This window comes from Microtus pennsylvanicus, chromosome 10 (genome assembly GCF_037038515.1).
Source record: "Microtus pennsylvanicus isolate mMicPen1 chromosome 10, mMicPen1.hap1, whole genome shotgun sequence".
Taxonomy (NCBI): Eukaryota; Metazoa; Chordata; class Mammalia; order Rodentia; family Cricetidae; genus Microtus; species Microtus pennsylvanicus.
The window spans coordinates 44932449-44953686 of record NC_134588.1 but is presented as its reverse complement, the minus strand read 5'-3'; the positions used below and the strand labels follow the sequence as shown (position 1 = coordinate 44953686).

The 21238-nt window shown below is 38.6% G+C and overlaps 1 protein-coding gene across 4 annotated transcripts in view; it reads right to left on the bottom strand.

Annotated features, from left to right (window-relative positions):
* Edem3 (ER degradation enhancing alpha-mannosidase like protein 3) overlaps positions 1-21238 on the bottom strand; it is a 61405-nt gene that overhangs the window by 13482 nt on the left and 26685 nt on the right. For 2 of the 4 annotated variants that reach the window (XM_075988220.1, XM_075988217.1), the window contains exons 7-18: positions 20579-20713; positions 18406-18511; positions 14376-14473; positions 11913-12038; positions 11653-11736; positions 8854-8937; positions 8088-8212; positions 5314-5479; positions 4912-5066; positions 3788-3941; positions 1804-1995; positions 849-1014 (exon numbers count right to left, since the gene is read on the bottom strand). In XM_075988220.1, coding sequence (XP_075844335.1) covers positions 849-1014; positions 1804-1995; positions 3788-3941; positions 4912-5066; positions 5314-5479; positions 8088-8212; positions 8854-8937; positions 11653-11736; positions 11913-12038; positions 14376-14473; positions 18406-18511; positions 20579-20713 — 1591 coding nt within the window. The remainder of the gene's footprint in view (positions 1-848; positions 1015-1803; positions 1996-3787; positions 3942-4911; positions 5067-5313; positions 5480-8087; positions 8213-8853; positions 8938-11652; positions 11737-11912; positions 12039-14375; positions 14474-18405; positions 18512-20578; positions 20714-21238) is intronic. The other 2 variants (XM_075988218.1, XM_075988219.1) reach the window with 1 other exon arrangement.

The following is a 21238-nucleotide window of genomic DNA, read 5'->3' as shown; positions in this document are numbered from 1 at the left end:
TGCCCTTTGACTGAAGAATGGATAGGGAAAATATGGTACATTTACACAATGGAGTACTACACAGCAGAAAAAATACGACATATTGAATTTTGCAGGAAAATGGATGGAGCTAGAAAACATCATTTTGAGTGAGGTAATCCAGATCCAGAAAGACAATTATCACATGTACTCACTTAAACATAAAGCAAAGAAAACCAGCCTACAAACCACAATCCCAGAGAACCTAGACAACAATGAGGACACTAAGAGATACATACATGGATTTAATCTACATGGGAAATAGAAAAAGACAAGATCTCCCGAGTAAATTGGGAGCATGGGGACCTTGGGAGAGGGCTTAAAGGGAAAGGAAGGGGAGCAGAGAAAAATGCATAGCTCAATAAAATAAATTTTTAAAAAAAGCAAAAAAAAAAATCTTTCCTTAGAAAGAAAGAAAAGATCACAAACAAGTGAAGCTGGCCAAGGTTGCACTGCCGTTCTGTGGCAGAGCCCCTATCTGTGGCTCCAAAGCTTGCCACGCTGTGAGGGAAGGGAAGTCCCTAAAGGCTGTACACTGGAGGTCCCTGGGGACTTTAGATCTCAAGGGTGTAGGGCATTTTCACAGCACTCCAACTCCACCCTCATACCTTAGCCAAATATTTCCACTGATATTAATATACAGAAACCAGTATCTGGATTTTCAAGAAAAATAAATAGACTATCAATTATCAGGTCACTGAATCATCTATCCTTTATGGTGTCAAAATAAAAATAACCTGATAAACCCTCTGATAAGATTTTAGAAAATAAAAGGGAAATCGCCCAATCGCCTCTTCGCAATCAATATGCTGATACAGAGGTGCACTCACCAATAACGATGCCGCCAATGGCTCCAGCATTCTGGATGTTACGGGCCTTTTCTGCAAACATGCACTGTCCTCTTTGTATCAGGGCAATTTTCCCCATCACTGCCTCTGGGTTAGTGAGCTCTGAACAACCGTTATATGGTTTACTGCTTGCAACAAATCCTCTTGTCTGTTGGGGAAAAAAAAGTAACCTAAATCTTTTATCTTCTTCAATTACAGTCTACTCATTTAAGTTCAGTATAGTGAGTTTTAAGGGAACTGGAATTCTCTTTCTGTGTGTGTGAGTGTGTGTACATGCAGAAACTACAGATCAATCAGCAATCTCACCTATCATTCATCAAGAGCCATACACCTCACCTTTCGAGACTGGGTCTCTCATTGGAATTTGGAGATCACAGATTAGCCTCAGCTGGCTAGCTGGGGAGACTGGGGATCTTCCTGTCTCTACCCTCTCCTTGCTGGGATTAAGAGGGCATTAACATGCTTGTGGGGCAGTTGTGAAGCATGCCTTTAATCCCAGCACTCGGGAGGCAGAGGCAGGCAGATCTCAGTGAGTTTGAGGCCAGCCTGGTCTACAGAGTGAGTTCCAGGACAGCCAGGACTGTCAACAAAAAAACTCGTCTCAAAAACAAAACAATAAGAGGGCACATTAACATGCCTGGCTTTTATGTGGGTGCTGGGGCTGAACTCAGCTCTCATGTGTGCACAGCAAGCACTAATAACTGAGAGATCTCCCCAGTAGCTGTATACCAATGTAAGACAGCTTTAATTTAAATGCAGGAGGCTGAATACTACAGTAATGTTTTGTTGTGGGGACTACAACCAGGGTCTGAGCTGAGTGTGTGTTTCTGCCACTGAAATGTGTACTCAGCCCCCAACTTCTAAACAAGAAGCTACTAAACAAAGAAATCAAATACTTACGATTTTAATTTCAGTATGCGTACTGGAGTGCACATACCTCTTTATGTTTAGATAGATCCAGCCCAAACTGAGCTGGTCCAGCAGTTAAGACTACCCTGCCAAAAAATGGGTGGGAAATAATTTGTACAGCTCGTGGAGGTAGCTGCTGCTCTTTCTGCTGCTGACTTGACAGTTCAATCATCTCCTGCATGAACCGCAGCCCATCTTCAGCATCAATTGCACTAGCAGCCTAGGAAAGAAACAGACTCAGTTCAGCTCCGCTTTCCTTCCTGAAAACTTCCCCATCTGTTTGACTTCCTAAATTACAGACTTCTGCGTGGAATTTTCCCTTTTAGCTTAGGTCCCCACTAAATATTTTGATCTACCTTGCCCTCAATACACTACTTTTAGGAATTAAATTTTCTCAACAGCATCATCAGTGTCTCTTCCCCCACCACGGAAACACTTTGATGGAGATTTGAATCTGTGCTTCTATCAAAGCCCAAGCACCCTTTTGCTCTTTAGCTCTATTGGCTTCACCTTTAAAAGAAAAAGTTTCTTGCCTGACCCCCATCTTTCCTCTTTGAAACTCCAAATTAGCAAGCAGATTCAATAAGGCTCCAAACATGTAGTAAGAACCTATTCTGTCCCCACAGTAAGCTGAAGCACTGGGGAGACAGTCTGTAAGTTTGTGTCTAGTGGAGAAAGACATGCAAAAGTTAACTATGTTTAAAAAGTCTAAGGTGAAAAGGCCCAAGGGAGTAATTGGTTCTGCTTGTATATAACTGAGAACTAGGTCTCAACCATGGAGGAGCTGAAGATGTCCATCACAGGAAAAAGTTGCAAGGAAAAAAAATAGGCTTTGATGTAGGGAGTCGGAGGGCAGAGAGACACTGAGAGTTCAAGCTCACTCTGAAATTTCTAGCCCTGGGAAGAGCTCAGAGAATGATGAGCGTTTACTGAATGGAAAACAGAGAAGAGAGCTGAGGTAAGGACAGGAGAGCGACAGAGAAAGAAAACACGACTCAAATCAGGGCAGATGGGGGCTGCGGTGTACAATACACAGCAGATGTACGGAATCTGTGTTCAGGACTGAAGTTCAGGAGGACTGCTATAAGCACGTGTCCAAGAGGCATCTGTTCAAAGCTAGCGGCAGGAACAGAAGACTGCTGAAGAAAAGACTAGAGAAAAGAAAATCGTCTAGAGTCGTAGACCGCCCTACACTGGGAGGGACTGCCCGGGAAGTCGAGCTACCACCTATTCTATAAGGCGCACAGTGAGAACTGAACAGGAATTGTGTTGCTACAACACCCGGGGAGCCAAAAAGAAGGGAATGTTTTAAGAGGAGGAAAATCAAGAGTTAAGAGAAAAGCTAAACTGATTAAAGATTAAGAGGCCACGAGGTGGCCACTACTTCACTGTTGGCCTAAATGAAGGCACTGGACCCACGCTCATAGTTTGGGACACTGGGTACTTTTAGAGGGAAGATGGAGAGAGCAAGAAAATGGATAAAATTTGAGGGACAAGTGAGGCTGTGGGAAAGCTGAGCGAAGGTTGTCTGAGTGTGCTTACAGCTTGTAATTATTCGGGCTAGTACGCTCTTCAAAATCAACATGCTAATAAGGTAAATAAATGAAAGGTTTTATGTTATAAAAACTCTAAAGTAAAAAACAATAAAAATTGTCTAAAAGATATGTTATCTTTTACAGGTACAAATATATTCAGAGCTTGATTTCTATGATGAACGAACTACCTAGGTTCATTACTTTTTGGAAACTAGTGTGGGATATTATTATATAAATATTAAAATTAATCATTGACTCAAAATAAAATAGTGGAAAGACAATAAACTGAGATAAAAATTTAAGTTTAAATCCTATTTTTGACTGTATTAAACAAACTACCCAAATGGTTATGCAGAGTTAGGAATGTTCCCAGAGAGCTTCGTGTATGTCAACTCTAAAGTTGACAAGAGCCATATGCCATCACCCTACGAAGCTAAAGAGCAAAGACAGCACCTAGCCCACACAGCAATGTCTTACTTGGATTGCATGTTGGACCAGCTGGACTCGCCCATCTTTGAGGTGAATCAAACTCACCCCCATCTTCTTCAGGATTTCTAAATGCTCAGGGTTAGTGGCCATAAAATCTCTGGCTCTCAGAGGAGGTTTAGCTCCACTTCTGAAACTCTCCTCTCTGCAGAAAGGAATCAGAAGCAAGGTTTACAACTGTGCGTTACAAGCAGTGAAATATAAAAACCAAATAAGAATAATCTTAGTCGATATTTGCAGAATTGTTAATTTCAGAACTAGTGAAGTTGGGGTAATTTATTTTCCTATGCGTAATCTGATTACTAACAAACCGTCACTTTCGTGGGTGTGCACGTATTCCAATAAAATAGATCATGTATGCTGTCTTTCTCTAAAAACATATTTTTCTCATATTTTTTCAGTTTTAATTTTTTAAAATTGTATGTCTATTGTTTTGTCTGCTTGTATGTCTGTTCACCATGTGCATGCAGTACCCTTGGAAGCCAGAAGAGGGCATCCGATCCCCTGGGGCTAGAGTTATAGATAACTGTGAACTGCCCTCTGGGTACAGGTCTTCTAGAAGGGCAGCCAATGCTATTAACCACTGAACTACCTCTCCAGCCTTCACAATATTTAAAAGCAAAACAATATTTTCATCAGTGGATAAAAATGCTCACTTCATTTTTTTTTAGCCCCCTTGTTATCAATGGCCTTTCTAATAACTATCTATATAGGAGAAAATAAGTTCATTTATGTGCCTCCCAAAAGTTTGGTTAACAATCAAGAAGCAAGTCTAAAAACAATAAAGACAAACCAAACCAAACCAAAGCTGTCTTTGTACTATGCAGAAGCTACAGACGTACGGAGGAAAGCATTTTCTTGTACATACAAGACATAATGAAATAGTTGAATCTTTTGTGTCTAAAACTGAGCTAGAGAAATTTTAAAATGTTACATACTATCTGTTATTAAACAAAAATAGATAAAAGTTCACATAATTTCTATTCAATAGAAACTACATACCTCAGTATCTGATCTAGTGAAAGTCTTTCTGACTACTGTTACAGCTCCTGAAGCGCTCGGTTATTTACTGTGAATTAACTTAGTATTAGCAAATATAAAATAACACATCTTACACTCTGATGATGCCTCTTGGACAGCTCTTATCCACCACATTTTTCAAGGGTTCACGGATGCTCTGAGCATACAATGGATCATTAGGAAAAAGAATCTGAGTGTTTGGACAAGTCCAATCAAAATTACTATCATCCAGTTCTGTGTATTCTGAGGTCTGAAACATAAAAAAATTATGTAATTAATAATAACAGTGCTATTTAATATTATGAGTATTATGCATACATAATATATTATATTTAATAATATGAGTAAAAAGAAAACGAGATAATATTACAAGCACTTGCATATATTATATATGCAGTTGCATATATTAACTGAACGAATTATGGGCTGCTTCTTAGAAAAATAAAGTGAATATATAGAAGTGAAAGGACAAGTAAGGCATTTAATTTAGAACTCACTGTGTTCTTCTTAGAGATGCTGCGATTTGTGGTTGAGAGCCAAAGGGGTAACAGATGAGCTTCTGTTGTAAAGATGTAATCCTCTATGTCAAAGATAATGTCTTCCTTATCAGCAAATAACAGATAGAGATACTTAAACATCTCGGCCAAGAAAAACGAATCCATTCTGAATTGAAAAGTCACAAATAAGTATTTTAAAATCCAAATATCAATCATAGAGACCATACAATTCAAACGGTCAAAGAATTACAGTGCCTCGATACTCAACTCTCAGAATAACCTGGACTCAATATATTGCAATGGCATAAACTACCAGAGGAGCTGCCTACCTCACAGGTAGATTAATCTCATCAAAACTTCACACCAGGCTTTTAACAGGCTTTCTACTACAGAGAATCAACAGCTCAGGTAATTCAGATGAAGTTTATTAATGAGTCCCATCTAAGCAGACAGGATGATGTCAGTAGATCAGAATATGCAGCCTAGAACAGCCTGTCACCAAGAGCTCTCGAGTGCCATGTAGAGGGCCCTGGCCACAATCCCAACCCCAAATTCTTCCTCATAATTTGAATGGAAAGAAATTATATTTTTATATATTATATTATATATAAGCTACAGGATACTAAAAATTGGTGGTTCAGCCAAAAGACTCCTGAGATGATATTTAACCCTATAATTTTGTACAGGAACAAAATGAAAAATCCTTAGCATAAATATAAAGTTCTAAATTTATGCTTTAAAAATTAGCTTCTCAAGATGAATGCAGAGAATATTTTTTATTAGCAGGCTAGAGTTAAGTATCTGAGATTAATGGGATCAGTCACAAATTCAATGTGAGTTGAACAAAAGATAGCTAAAAACAAACGAAAAATCCTTAAGGGCAGTTAATAATATAGTACAATGAAGATTACAGTTTGAGAGGTAAAATGCTCCCCTGTGAAACAATGAAACCATGGTCTTCAGTGGGATAGAAAGTATACACATATCAGCCAGTCGCCCCAGTCAGCAACACCCAGCCTGACTCCAGGTGACTCCAGTGCTATTGTGCTGGGTCCACCCTGAGCATAATTAGTGCTGTGTGTGTGTGTGTGTGTGTGTGTGTGTGTGTGTGAGAGAGAGAGAGAGAGAGAGAGAGAGAGAGAGAGAGAGAGAGAGAGAGAGAGAGAGAGAGAGAGAAATTCTGTTTGAAGCTAAGGAAGAAATTCAGTACTTAACACACCCACCAAGCTACACCTCAACCAACAGAATTCAAGAGGTAGTCTACCCACTGGAGAATAACCAGAAAGCAGCAAAGGCAGTGGTGAGAAGCCCAGCAACAATGCCATGACAACCTGGTAGCGAGGGAGAGGAGGTTGGTAAATTCTGAAAGACAAAAGCTGTCACACAACGGACCACCTGGGCCTCTATTCCGCAGCATGTTCCCACTGCATCATAGCTCTAGCCAGTGATTTCCTTACACCACTGCCTGCTCCTGACTGCAAAGCCTCGGAGGACCAGAAGTGGGTCTCATCTATCAACCCTGACACTTACGTGCAGTGCTGGGCATAGAGTGGGCACATTAACTATGGTTCACGCTGCTGTAACTTAGTACTAGCCTCATCAGAGGCCTTTGCCTCTCTAAGTTCTTCCCCTTGGGTTCTTCATCTTTAAAATGAGGATTGTGGCGGAATTATACTCACAAGAGTTGCTAGATGACAAGAGTTAAACATAAAAGGGGCTCAGAAGAGCACCTGGAGAGCAGGGAAGTGTTAGTCTGTCTTTGCTTTCCTTTTCTGCTATTCCTATGCTCACTTCCCCAAACCTAGCCATTCCTCATCAGCTACAATCAGGGAAGGGAGTCCCAAGCCTAGGAACTATTTCTGAACACCGAGAGAGGGACTAAGGGCCAGCCTTGTGAGACCATGAGTACTGTGTCCCTCATGTCTATGGTGCCTTTGCCTAAATCCATTTCTCCCTTCTAACTCCTGCTCATCTATCAGGACTCAGGATCCTCCAGCAACATTTTAGTCAAGATCACAGAAGCCTGCATGGTCTGCAGCACATCTGAAAGTCTGTTTATACATGCTTGTCTTCACTAATGCAGTAGCTCAAAGGGCATGACTTTGTCTAATCTTTAAAACTAGTATAATGATGGCTCATAACGGTCCTTACAAAACAGACCTTTCCTAGCCAAGTGCAAAAACAAGCTTGTGGTCAACAGAGATATGAAGTCTAACTAAATAGCAGAAATGTGACAACCACACTGATCAATATGTGTGCCCTTTGTCATGTGAGTACTTCATGGCACATCTATCTAGTATCCAGTGGAATATTCTAGTACTCAGAAGCTACCACTGGGATCCCACTAGGGACAGATCAGAACGCACACTGACCGTGACTATGTTGTTGAAGAATTCTTGACTTACTACAAACCATAATCCAGCTCTTTTATTATTCTGATAATTCTTTTACATACTATTTTAAAAAACATTACAGCATAGGAGACAATGTTTCTATGTCCCTAATAACAGGTTCTGATAAATAATCTTCATGTATCTACTTAATAACATCAGAGTTCCTACTACACCCCAAGCACTGTGACAAACACACACACACACGCGCACACACACACACCACTTCAATTTAAAACGAGTGGATCCAAGGGTTTTTGAAAACCAAGCACAATGAGCTAAGGTTGGCAGTCTCAAGGACTCTCCACCGTCTCTGAGCCCTCACAAGCAGCTGTATTCTGTGCTGTACCTGTCGTTGAGGGAAGGGAGTAAGTGCTTGTTTACCTGTCCTCATGACTCCCAGTGCGAACATCCTTCATGGCAGCAAATCCACAAGGCACTCGAGCATATTTATTCAAATTCTCAATAAGTGTTTTTCCTACTTCAAGGTAGTACGGGTCTCCTGTAGCCTATTGAAAAGGAGAATACAGACATAGCATATATGCTGTCATATATCCATTTATTCATCCAGTAGTTACCGAGAGCCCCTAGATGCCAGGCCTTGTGTCAGGACTAGAATGCATGTTACACAGGACACAGATTGGGAAAGACACGATGGGTTTGGTTTACAGAATTCCTTAAACAATTGAAGCCATAAGCTTCAGCCTTTAAGTTACATTTCTAAATGCTCAAAAGAGCTCCCAATTGAAGTGGGGAGGTTGCCTTAGGACACACATCCATAAATAAAATTTCCCTTTGAAAGAAATCTTTGCAAGTGGTTTTTTATTTTCATTTTTTCAGTTTTCATTTTTGTTCATCACCCTCTTTTTACAGCAGAGATGTTCAGTGTTCAGGAGGGGATTACTTATAACCAAGTTGGGATCTTAATTCCCCGAGTCTGGGGTTTGGAGCTGTAGCCTCTATCCCGATCTTCAGAAGGACTCTTGAAAAGGTATCACATTTACAAGAAATCTTACATCTTTCTACAATTAGATAGCCAAATGAATGGAAATAATAATAAATCCAACCATTATAACACTAAATACTAACTGATTGTTATTGTAAAAGAGCAAGAAAGTAGGGGAAAGCCAAGAACAATAAGTTATCTTACTTTATATAAGAAGTAGGTACTTTCTGCAAACTCTGGCCTTAAAGGATGCTGAGCCCAATGGACCCTGAAATCTGTAGTAAATGCCTGTACAAAATAACATATAAGCATAAAAATGTGACTAAAAATTAAACAAGCAGTTCTAGACTACAAAGCAATATGTACAAGAGGTAAAAATAATTAATATACAAGTCATGGTAAACTTTTATCCATAACATACTATTGTTGCTAAAATATATTTTAGAACCAAGCCTTTGAGTTATTTTTATTGTGTGATCATGTTCATGTATGTGTGTGTTCACATATGTAAGTATGGAGGTCAACCATGTGTATTGTCTCTTGAGACAGAGGGTCTGGCTGGCCAGTGAGTCCCAGAAATTCATTCACCTGTCTGGAATCACAGGTGTGCACTACATGGGTTCTGGGAATTAAACTCAGGTCTCTATCCTTGCATTGCAAGCACTTTACCAACCCTACCTTACCTTTAAATTACCAACTGGACCAACAAGGAACTCAGAAAAACCCAGGAATGGCACTTAGAAATGCCAATAAATACAACCTACATTGTCTAATAACTGAGTTTTCCATTTGCTTCTTTCCTTTTTCTCTGAATTAGTACTTTTCTGGTGTTCTAATTTCCTTTAATTTCTTTAATTGACAAAACTGTGTTTATTATGATGTACAGCATACTGTTTTCATATACCTACACAGAGTGAAATGTTAAATCAAGTAATTATGTCTTATCTAACACACCATTTTTGAGGGATGCTTAACACTTATTCTCTTCTGTGTATTTCCTATTGTATTTTCAGCTATGTAAACTCTAGGAAGTTTCAAGTATGTATATTTTATTGTAGCCTGTTTCATTTTATAATAATGTCAAATCCTCAGTAAAATAAATCAAGGAATTACTTAAAATTAAAATTAGTCTATATGAAATTTAATCAATAACAGTCAACAGTGTTTGCTGTGGGACAATGGTCTTGTACCTGTAAAGTTTTGTCAGTTGTACTGGTTTAATAAAATGCTGACTGGATAGTAGCCAGGCAGGAAATATAGGCAGGACAACCAGAACAGAATTCTGGGAAGAAGAAAGGCTCAGTCTGCAGTTGTCACCCCAGACACAGAGGAGCAAGATGAGAATGCCTCACTGATAAAAGGTACCGAGCCATTTGGCTAACACAGACAAGAATTATGGGCTAATTTAAGATGTAAGAGTGAATAAGAAGCCTGAGCTAATAGGCCAACCAGTTTATAATTAATGTAGACCTTTGTGTGTTTCTTTGGGACTGAATGGCTGTGGGACCGGGTAGGACAGAAACCTCCGTCAACAAGTGTTTTTAAGCTTTTTATTTTCTGTGTATGGATGTTTTGCCTGTGTGTACGTCTGCACTGGAGTTAAAGATGGTTATGAATGGCCATGTGGTGGTGAGAAGGAAACCTGGGTCCTCTGAAAAAGCAGCAAGTGCCTTAAGCACTGAGTCATTTCTTCAGTCCCAACAGCTTTTTTTCTTTTTAAGTAATAAGAAAAGAATGTAAGTGATCAGTGTATTTAGTTGAAACCTCATGTGATTCATCAAAAATATGAGCTTTTTGTAATACAAAGCCTTGCACTTGAAGGTTAATAAAACTATACCTTCCAGAGCTAATACCTTAGGAAACACCTATGTTAGTGGAAAGTTTATATATTTCACAGAGAACAGAAAGAACAAGGCAACACGTCACAAAATGTGTAAAGGTACATTTCTGGAAAGCCAAAAAGCATGCTTTCAGTAAGTATCTCTTTACATCAGTGTAGCAAAGACAACTATCATGGATGCAAGGTTGTTAAGAAGAAGAGCAATTTCTAGTCAGCATGAAGACATCCTCAACATTTTTTTTTCCCGTAAGATTTTCGAGACACAATTTCTCTGTGGCTTTGAAGCCTGTCCTGGAACTAGCTCTTATAGACCAGGCTGGCCTTGAACTCACAGAGATCCGCCTGCCTCTGTGCTGGGATTAAAGGCATGTACCACCACCGTCCGGCTTATTATCAACAATTTTAGGATGAGTTATGATAACCAAAATTATACCTAATGTACATAACTTTCATCAAACAAGCTTCAGAATATAAACAGTAGTAAGATCTACCAGCTAGTATGCATCATAAGCTAGAATGGGGCCAGCAAGATGGCTCAGAGTGTCAGGAGGCTTGCTGTGCAAGCCTGACATGAGTTCAATCCCTGGAAACACATAAAAGTAAAAGAAGAAAAGTGACTACACAAACGTGTCCTCTGATTGCCACATGGGCACTGTGGTATACATACACTGCCCCACAGTCACCAGCTCTGCACACACACATTTGCACATGATAACAATAGGTTAAAAAAATTTTTTTCAAAGTAAGAATGAGACAGTTTTAGGGCTGGGAATACACGTCAGTGGTAGAGCACTTTCCTAGTGTGCACAAGGGCCTAGGTTTGTTCCCCATCAATGCACAAATGTTTAACAGAAACGAAACAAGAGGTGGTAGTTAATGGTACATCGGCATGAGTTAAAACAGGTTATATATATATAATATATATATAATATAAATATATATAATATATAAAATATAAATATATCTTTATATATATAAATATATAAAATATATAAATTTAAAGGAGTAACCACATCTTAAGGATATTTTCTATCTTTAAATTTAGAAATTATATATAGATATAGATAAATATAGATAGATAGATATAGATATATGTAGATATATAGGTGTGGTGTGGTGTGTGTGTAGTGTGTGAAGAAGAATTTCAAATATTATTTGCTTACCTCTGGTAAAAAATTGTGTTTTTTAATCACCTGGTATAACATTTCATGAGTTTCAATAGCAGGTCTAATATCACCCTTTAAGACCTAGAAGTCAACAACAAAATCACTTAGTATAAAGCATGAGCTAATTTTATCTATAACCATCACATTATAAGATTAGTATAACCTTGAAATAACAACTTTATCATTCGATTTTAGAAATCACAAATGTATTGAATTAAGATAATTTCATCCTAATATTAAGAAAATGGTTTCTTTACCTGCAAACCTGGAAAAAAGGCAAGCAGAGAATCCATCCAGGTCCGAGCATTCAGCATTGGCTTGTGAATGTGCACATCAAGTAGGAGAGGCGGCTGGCTAATATACCTCATTATGGCATCATAGTGCTGAAAGATCAAACAAAATGCTCAGGAAAGTAGATGGAAACAATACTATACGGCACAGTAAAGGAATTCATCCTGAATAGATATAGAGATAAAATCCCTACATGTCAATCGATTATGTAAATATTTAAGAGGGAAAGAAACGATTATTTTGCTATAGATTTTTCTCAGTTTGATGCAGAAGTATGAGTATAGTTCAGTGGAAGAATGTTTGTCTAACACACCCAAGGTTTCAAACCTAGGGCATGTGCGCGCGCACACACGCACACACACACACACGCGCGCGCACACACACACACACACACAGATCACAATTTATACAAATATCTACTAAGATGCTGAAATGATTTAAAAGAAAACAAGGCTAAATATACTGGTTTGTGCCCACAACACTAGAACTGGGAGGCTGAGGTAGGAGGAAAGAGTTCAAAGGTATCCTAGGCTATATACAAGATCCTTTATCTTTAGAAGACAGAATATTAAAGACAACAATAAGAGGTCTTCTGGGGCGGGGAGGATCCATCACTCACTACAGTGCTCACTGCAAAGTATAAGGAATGTGAGTTCAGATACCCAGGATCCACAGGAGAAAGCCAGAGACAGCATCATTCTCCAATCCCAGTGTTCAGGAGGTAAAGACAGAAGATCCCTAAGGCTGGATGGCCTAGCCAGTCTAGGTAATGGGCAGCTCTAGGTTTGGTGAAGAGCTTCTGTGTCAATAAAGTAAGGCACATAGCATCTGAAGACAACATTCAAAATCAACTTCTGCCTCCACACACATGCACACACACATGCGCATATATGAACACATATACACAGCAAAAGTGGGGGTAGGGTCTTCTGAGAGAAACCAATTTGAACATCTCTATCTAATATGTGATTAGCTCATAGTTATGATGCCTGTATGGACCAGAGATATCCTCTGGTCCCATTGGAACAAAATCACAGATTCTATCTTAGAGAGTTTAGATTTTTTTTCCTCCTTTATCTAGGAAATGTGGTTACTTCTCTGCTAACATAATATTCTGGTACTCGCTACTACCAAAATGAATGTACACAATCACTGTTAACACGCTCATGGTCTGCTAGCTCTGCTTTTTCTGTTCTTGGAATCGCCTTTCCTCTTCTTCTGTTTCTCTTATATATGTCTCAGCTTTGAAAATATGACAAGAAATATAAATGAGCCAACAAAAAGTTACCTGTCCTTACTCATCTCTAAAAAGAAAAAGAAAAAAAATCTCACTATCAGCAAATAACATATGTAGAGGGGTTTTTTTTTTAGTATTCAAAAATTTACTAGGACTTAAAATTTATCTATTTTTATTTTATGTATATGTGCGAGAACCTGCATGAGTATTTGTGTGCCACATGCATGACCAATGCCTGGAAAGGCCAGATGACATTGGCTCACCTGGAACTGAAGTTTAAGGGGCTGTGAGCTGCTATGTGGGGGCTGGGAACTGAACCCAGGTCCTCTGCAAAAGCAGTAAGTGCTGTGAACCACTAAGACATCTCTCTAGCTCCAATTTAATAGGACTTTAAGAAAGCTGTTTTGCTAGCTCAATTACTATTATTGACAATTTGTCATATGTTTAGTTACTCTGTACATAAAAACTCTTGTAGTCTCCCCAAACACCTGGGGAAAAAGTTCCAGTATCCCCATTTTGTGAATGAGCAATAAAGGCAACCAGAGAGGCTCACCCACCCCAAATCACACTACCAGTATGCTGCCCAAACAGGATGTAAGCTAAGATCTCTCTCCTATTTTGAACTACAATGTCAAAACATATCACATATGTGATGCAGCTGAACTGATGGGTGGGCAAAAACAGAAAGGGAAATCCTGTTGAAATGAACATAGTGACAGAACTGACAGGTTTGCTATGTTAGCCTCAGCTGCTTCAGGTATATAAGCCGCTAGGATGAGGCCAACCCTCTTCTTCCCCAAAGCTTCTCTCTCTGGTTCTTGTGGTTCTTGTCTGGGGTGATCAAGATTGAGCCAAACTTCCAACATTTCAAACAGAACTGGAACCCAGAAGTGAGACTTAGCTATACCTCATTCCAGTAACTGTCCACTATGTTCAGAATAAGATTAAGTCAAACCCGAACGTACTGGAATCACACAGTGCCAGAGCTACACATTTCCTGATAGAGGATGAAAAGGGAACTTTCTCGGAGTGCATCATTCACACATTGCTCAGTCCAACACCAGAGACGGCTAAGGAGCTCGACAACACATCAAAGACAAACTTTTAAGGTCACTGAGGTTGTTAAGTTTTCATCAATCTTGGACTCAAATGGAATTAGCTACAAAGTTAATAGAAAAATAAATCAACTTACTGTATTAAATCTTTCCAGAAAACTGTCATCTCCAAGCAAGACATAGGCTTTCAACAGATACTCATAATATGAATCAATCCCTGCTCCAACTCCACTGTCTACAAGAAATACATATAAATGTAGTCCTTTATTAAATATGTCTGAAAATGCATAGGTACAAACGAGAACACTAGTAAAGCAGACTGAAAACGATGTGCCACCATGAAGCTTTAACATAAAACTGGACACCCGCAGAACTCTAACCCTGCCTGCTATACGAATAAAAGCTCCCTTGCTGCAAATAGCTTGTTTTTCAAAGTTGCTATATAAAATTGATTACAATTTTTTCTTATTTAGAAAATTTATATCAGCATGTCTAAGCTATATGGAGGACAAGTTAACAGTGATTTAACCAACACAAATCGAGAAATTAAAGTCTCTATTAAAAAAAAATCAAGTTTTAGCAATTAAAAGCAAACATTTTTAATTTAAAAGGCCCAAAACTGCTGAAAGGACAAAAAGAAACTTGTACCTAAAATTGTAACAATATTTTTGTAAGTTTTTTTTGTCTTTGATATTTATAGTCTTCCAGAAAGAAAGAACAGATCACATATTAGGACACAGAAATAAAAACAATATCACATTTTTTATTTTTCGAGACAGGGTTTCTCTGCAGCTTTGGAGCCTGTCCTGGAACTAGGTCTTGTAGACCAGGCTGGCCTCAAACTCACAGAGATCCGCCTGCCTCTGCCTCCCGAGTGCTGGGATTAAAGGCAGGTGCCACCACTGCCCGGCTCAATCTATATATTTTAAGTTATATGCAAAGTACACATAACTAAAATAATGCTGTGGGATGTCTTTCTATATGCTGTGAATATGTGTTGCTCTCGTTGGCTGATTAATAAAGTTGCTTTGACCTGGCAAGACAAGATGGATCCAGGTGGGAGATCCAAGCAGAGATACAGAAAAAGGAGCAATGTGCCAGAGCATCCCTGGTAGCACCACGGCTATGTGGCAATAGAGTAATAGAAAAGGGTTGAGTTTATGATGTAAGAGCTAGTTAGTAATAAGCCTGAGGCATCAGCCAAACATTTATAATTAATATTAAGCCTCTGAGTGGTTATTCAGGAACTGGTGAGCAGGAGAGAAACCTTGTTACAAATACCTCAACGAAGTTTGCTATTATTTAAATAGTGAGGGAGGAAACAAAAGAGGGGAGAGGTAGAAAGAGAGAACAAAAAGCCTGAGGGGGTCAGTCAGAATGAAATATTGATATAGTATTGACATAGCAGAAAAGGGTCAGGGAGGGGGAAACAAAGGGATAAGAGAACACATCAGCTTGTATTTAGAGACGTATATATCAATCAAAAACAAAAGGATAAAAAAACAAAAAAGATGCAACATACTGAAATAAATGAGCCTACATGTATTAAAAAGACTAACAGATTAAAATATGAAAAGCAAAACAATCCATCTAGATACGTGCAAATTCTACAAATGACACATTCACAGCACAAGAAGTGAAAACAGGAGGATGGGGAAAGGTGTATCTGGCAAACGGCAAGGTAAGGTCTCCATAGGACTTGATGGAGAGGATCACCACACAGTGTTCAGCTAAGAAGAGACAGCAATCTAAAATGAATGCATCCACCATACTAAATAAAATATATATAAAGCAAAAATAGAATGATAAAAAAAATCAATGCGAGAAATTATCTACTTTAATTCTTGACAGGTTAAGCAAATAGAAAATCAGTAAGGTCTCTACATTGCTGATAATTGAGTGGAAATGTAAATTAGCCCAGCCATTATGAAACTCAGTATGGATTTTAAAATTTTTGATTCCATTCTTCTGACCAGAAGAAAATACCTTTCCCTTAATAGGCACCCAATACCTCCATAACATTCCCCTCTCTGAAGAGGCAACCCTAAAATCATTCAGTAGACAGCTGAAATCAGGGACTAAAGCCCACTTTCACCATGAAAACTGTTCACAGAAGGGATGAGTGTCTGGACTGGAGCTCCACTCCTGCCCTTGTGTATAGTCTATAAGACAGAGCTATCTTCTGACACTTCCTGTCCAGAAAAACAAGGGTGCATCTGGGAATGCTCCTTTTGGGTTTCCAGTCCTGAGCTGCTTGTGCAGTCTCCGCCCTTAAGAGTTAATCTAGCTGGTTGATCAATCACCCAGTGAAGGCACCGCCCCTTATGAAGGCTGATTTGCCTTAAGCCATGTGAAAGAGATGGGAGGAAGAATTACCCCTTTAATGAGATGATGTGCCCTTCCCAGAATTTCTGCCTTCTGTGCACACCACAGCCATGGAGCTGTGTAAGTGTGCCTGTTTTCCTGCATTCCTTTTGTTCTATCTCTTTTTAAGTATGTTTTCCCTAACACTTTGGGCTTCATTCTTTCTCTAAAGCTCCCCTCCCACCATGTGGCTTAACTCAAACAGCACAGCTTTTTCTCTTTCGTTTCAAAAATCTTCCTCCTCCAGGCAGCTGCTAAGATTTACAACTTGTATGCTCTTGGGTTTTTCTTTTAAACTCTAATTAAATTGTCCTCAAGCAAAGAGGAGAGAGAGAGAGATAGAGATAGAGATAGAGATAGAGAGAGAGAGAGAGAGAGAGAGAGAGAGAGAGAGAGACGGAGAGGGAGAGAGAGGGAGAGACAGAGACGGAGAGGGGGAGAGAGGGAGAGGGAGAGAGAGAAAACCTTAGAAATCAGACTTACCATATGATCCTGCTATACCTCTCCTGGGTGTATATCTGAAGGACTCAGTTGGCACAGAATTGAGATAGCTACATATTTACTGCAGCACTATAGCCAAGCTATAGTGTCCAACAATGAACAGCTGAAGAAAATGTGTCTGTGCACATGCATGCACTCAGTCACAAAGAATTGAATTATGCTGAGTGGCAGTTTGAAGAACCCCAGAGGTTCATATATTTGAATGCTTAATTAGGGTGTGACACTATTTGAGAAAGATTAGGAAGCTGTGGCCTTGTTTGAGTAGGTGTGGTCTTCTTGGAGTAAGTGGTCTCTGGGGGTGGGCCTTAATGTTTCCAAAACCCTTGCCAGACCCAGGGTCTCTCTCTTCCTGTTGCCTGGGGATCAGGATATATTATCAATGAATACATGATGAATATCTTTAGAAACAAATTCTCTCAGGCTAGATTCTAGAAGTAAAGTTATTAGTCAGGAGGACTAATACCATCAGTGACATTCTGGTGTAGGAGGTCCTACTGTCTATGTGTTGCTTTCATTGGTTAATAAAGAAACTGCTTTGGGTCTATAGCAGAGCTGTAGGGGAACAGAGCTAGGCAAAGAAAACTAAACAGAATGCTGGGAGGAAGAAGGTAAAGTCAGGGAGACGCCAAAGATCCGCAACCGGAGGCAGACTGAAACTTTGGTGCTGAAACTGTGCCGGTAGTCCATGACTTCGTGGTGATGCACAGATTAATAGAAATGAGTTAAATGAAGATGTAGAAGTTAGCCAATAAGAAGCTAGAGCTCATGGGCCAAGCAGTGATTTAAATAATATGATTTCTGTGTGATTATTTGGGTGCTGGGTGGCCGGGAGAAACAAGCGGCCCTCTCCCCCAACAACACTTTATAGTACATAGCCTGCACATAGCCAGGACTGTCCTCAGGATGCCACAACTCGTGGAACCTTCCCAGTAACTCTGAAGTGGTGCTAATGCCCCATCTTACAGACACGATACAGAGGCAAACACAAGTGACATAATTTGCTTAAATTCCAAGAACAGGACTCCTGAGTCTATGCTCCACTTTCCAGAGGCAGAACACAGACACACACAGACACAGAGGGAGAGACGGGGAACTGTGACATCACTAAACTGTGATGTGAGACAAAGTGTTCTGACCCCTTAATCCTCAAAGAAACCAAAGTCTTGTCTCTCCCCACACCTGCAAATGCTATATGACTAAAGCATAAAACAATGCTGTCCCGATCATCTTCACAAAGGAAAATGCTGTATTTACGACCATCCCAAGAATGTGAAGGTCTGATTTTAAAGCCCACTTGCATACCTTTGCGAACCCAGTCTCCAGTGTGAATATTGATAGTCACGCCTACTAAATTGCTACTTCGTTGTCTTTTTTCCCACAGAAAATCAAGAGCTTTCCTTGCATATTCCTACAATTAAAAAACAAAAGCATATTTGAAGAACTTTGTCTCTGTCAAAGAGGTGGGAAAACTATAAATCAAAGACCACAGAATCTTTTAAGAACTGAGCAAAATTCTTAAGATAATCACTTATAAATTTCCTTAAAATTTTGCCTTGACTCTTTTTCAGCCACTTCTTATTAGGAGATTTCACTTGGAGAATATCCATGGCCATTTACTCTTGTAGCATGGTTCACATTCATACACGGATCATTATATTAAACTGATACAATTAAATACTCTTGTTAAAGCAATTATTACCACCTAAGAGCAAAGTGGAACTCTCATAAGGTGGTCTTATTTAGCAAATTTGAAGAGAATTCACAGCTAATATGCTATCTTTGAAAGTCATTTCAGATATTTTTTAAGTCAGGCATAATTTTATTAGTGGAAAATTAGCAAATCAACTAGGCTAACTGAGAACTTATTTGTATATTTATGTATATATAAAATTATAACCTTATAACCTCTTTTTTCATTTGCTTTTACCCACTAAGTATTAAATTATTTCTTACAAAATTCTTAACTTTGAATAGAAAGATGCTATACATGGAATAGCAAATGATATCTACTGGTAAAATTCTAAATTAATTTTAGGACATGAACTAATTTAGTACTGCAAGCAAAAAAAAAGTCATTAAGCCTAATTTGCTACTTTGTAGATTTGGCAATGGAGTGAAAATCATTTATATTCTTGATAGCAAATGATGCATGGTAATTATATTTCAACAAAGTAGACCACGACTATCATTAAAGGGTGAATTTTCATATCTGGAAAATCTGATACTGGTTATATTTCCCCATTTCATTTTATAGCTTAAAAAACATGCAGTAAAATTAGATATTTAACTAAAGCTAAAAATTGAATTATAGGACACTAATACAAAAACTCTGATTTTTTTTGGTTTTGTTTTGTATATTGGTCTCCATATATTAGGGTCAGCAAAGTTTTTCTGACAAGGGCAGACAGAAAATAGTCCAGGCACTGAGTCGTCCTGCCACTGACCACGACTTCTCTGCAGAGAGACAGAAGTCACTGAGCACAGCTGGGCTTTCACACTGACTTGAAGAAGACAGCCCACAGCTTAGCCCTGCGGCAGCCAACTTCTGTCAAAGGCTTTTAGGAGGTTTTGAAAATCATGATTTTTTTTTGCAACATATATATTCAGAAAAACAAAACAGGCCAATGGAAAGAGTAAAGACATGGACTCTACTTCCAACTTCATTCATTCATCCACGGACTGAGATTTATCTACTGAGACTCATTTTTGCCTATTAATGCACCAATATTTCAGAATATTAAAATTTAATATTTAATTAAATTTAGTATTATATTAAAACACTTAATATTTAATTAATATTATATTAAAACATATGTATAAGTACCTGTACTGTTCAATGAAGGGAAACTACTAGACGATAGGTATATTTTAAATTTTAAGTTTAAAACATTAACCAATCACACCTGATAATCACACCTGTCCTCAAGGCACATGAATGTATAAGCATCCACTTATACCCAGACAAGTAGAGGGCACAAGATCTTGCTGCCTTAGTTCACATCTTATCCAGTATCTGTAATGATGCTTTGTGTTCCCTACTTCTGCTCTGTCCATGTGACCATCTTATGACTTAAAAAAAAATCATCTAAGTCAAGTGTCTAAGAAAGTAGGCACTTAAGTAACTCTTGCATTTTGATGATAATTACATTAAAATAAATAGTTACATTAGATTTTTTAATGTAAGACAGAGACAGACCCTAATAAAATATGTGGGACAATATAAGTCTTGAATAATGAATAACTCTTCCCTTGGAGTAAACAAATTTACACATTAGAGTCTTGATCAAGGCTTATGTACAAAAGTTTCACTATGGGTTTAAATGATTTGTGAAGGTTTCAAAAATACAACAATATGATTAAAAGTACATTAAATAAACAGTAATCCTACAACGGCAAGTCCTAATCCTTAGCCAACCGGAACAAACAGAAGGTTAGCTCCTCCTGAACCCCAGATGAAAAGCCACGAGAAGCAAACCTCAAATATTGTTGCTCCTGTGAACCGACTCAATGCAGCAAACTCAAGAATCAAGGTCCCCGCACAGGCTGTACAGGTGTCTGTCTCAGTTCCCGTCCGGGCTTCTGGCTTTCTGATGCCAAACTTTAAATTAATCTAAATACAATGAGAATGTTACCATGAGCAACTACGAAGAGAGATGAGTTTCCAACCAGTCACTGTCAAACATCTAGGAAAATACTTTCTGAGCATACAGAATTTATAGGGTAAATAAGTTCTCATTTATTTTCTTCCTGATGATGTAATAATGAAACATCATTATAATAATATAACCATTAAAAGGGTAGATCAGTCTTAGAAGAAATTACACTTGAGAATTTACGAATTTAGTATAGTGTTAAACAGATCATAAAGAAAAATTTGATTGTTATGGTATATATTTAAAAGACATTAAAATTTTGTTTTATAAGTTTTTATGAATTAATTTATTCTTTGACAATTTCATACATGTATACAATACATCCTGATTACTCGTTACTCCACCCTGGTGCTCCTTCCCCCACTAAGTCCTCTTCCCACTATTATTCTTTCATTACATTCATTATTTATTGGCTGTGGAGGCACACGCAGGCCACATCATGTATGAGGTAATCACAAGACAACTTGGGGGAGTCAGATCTC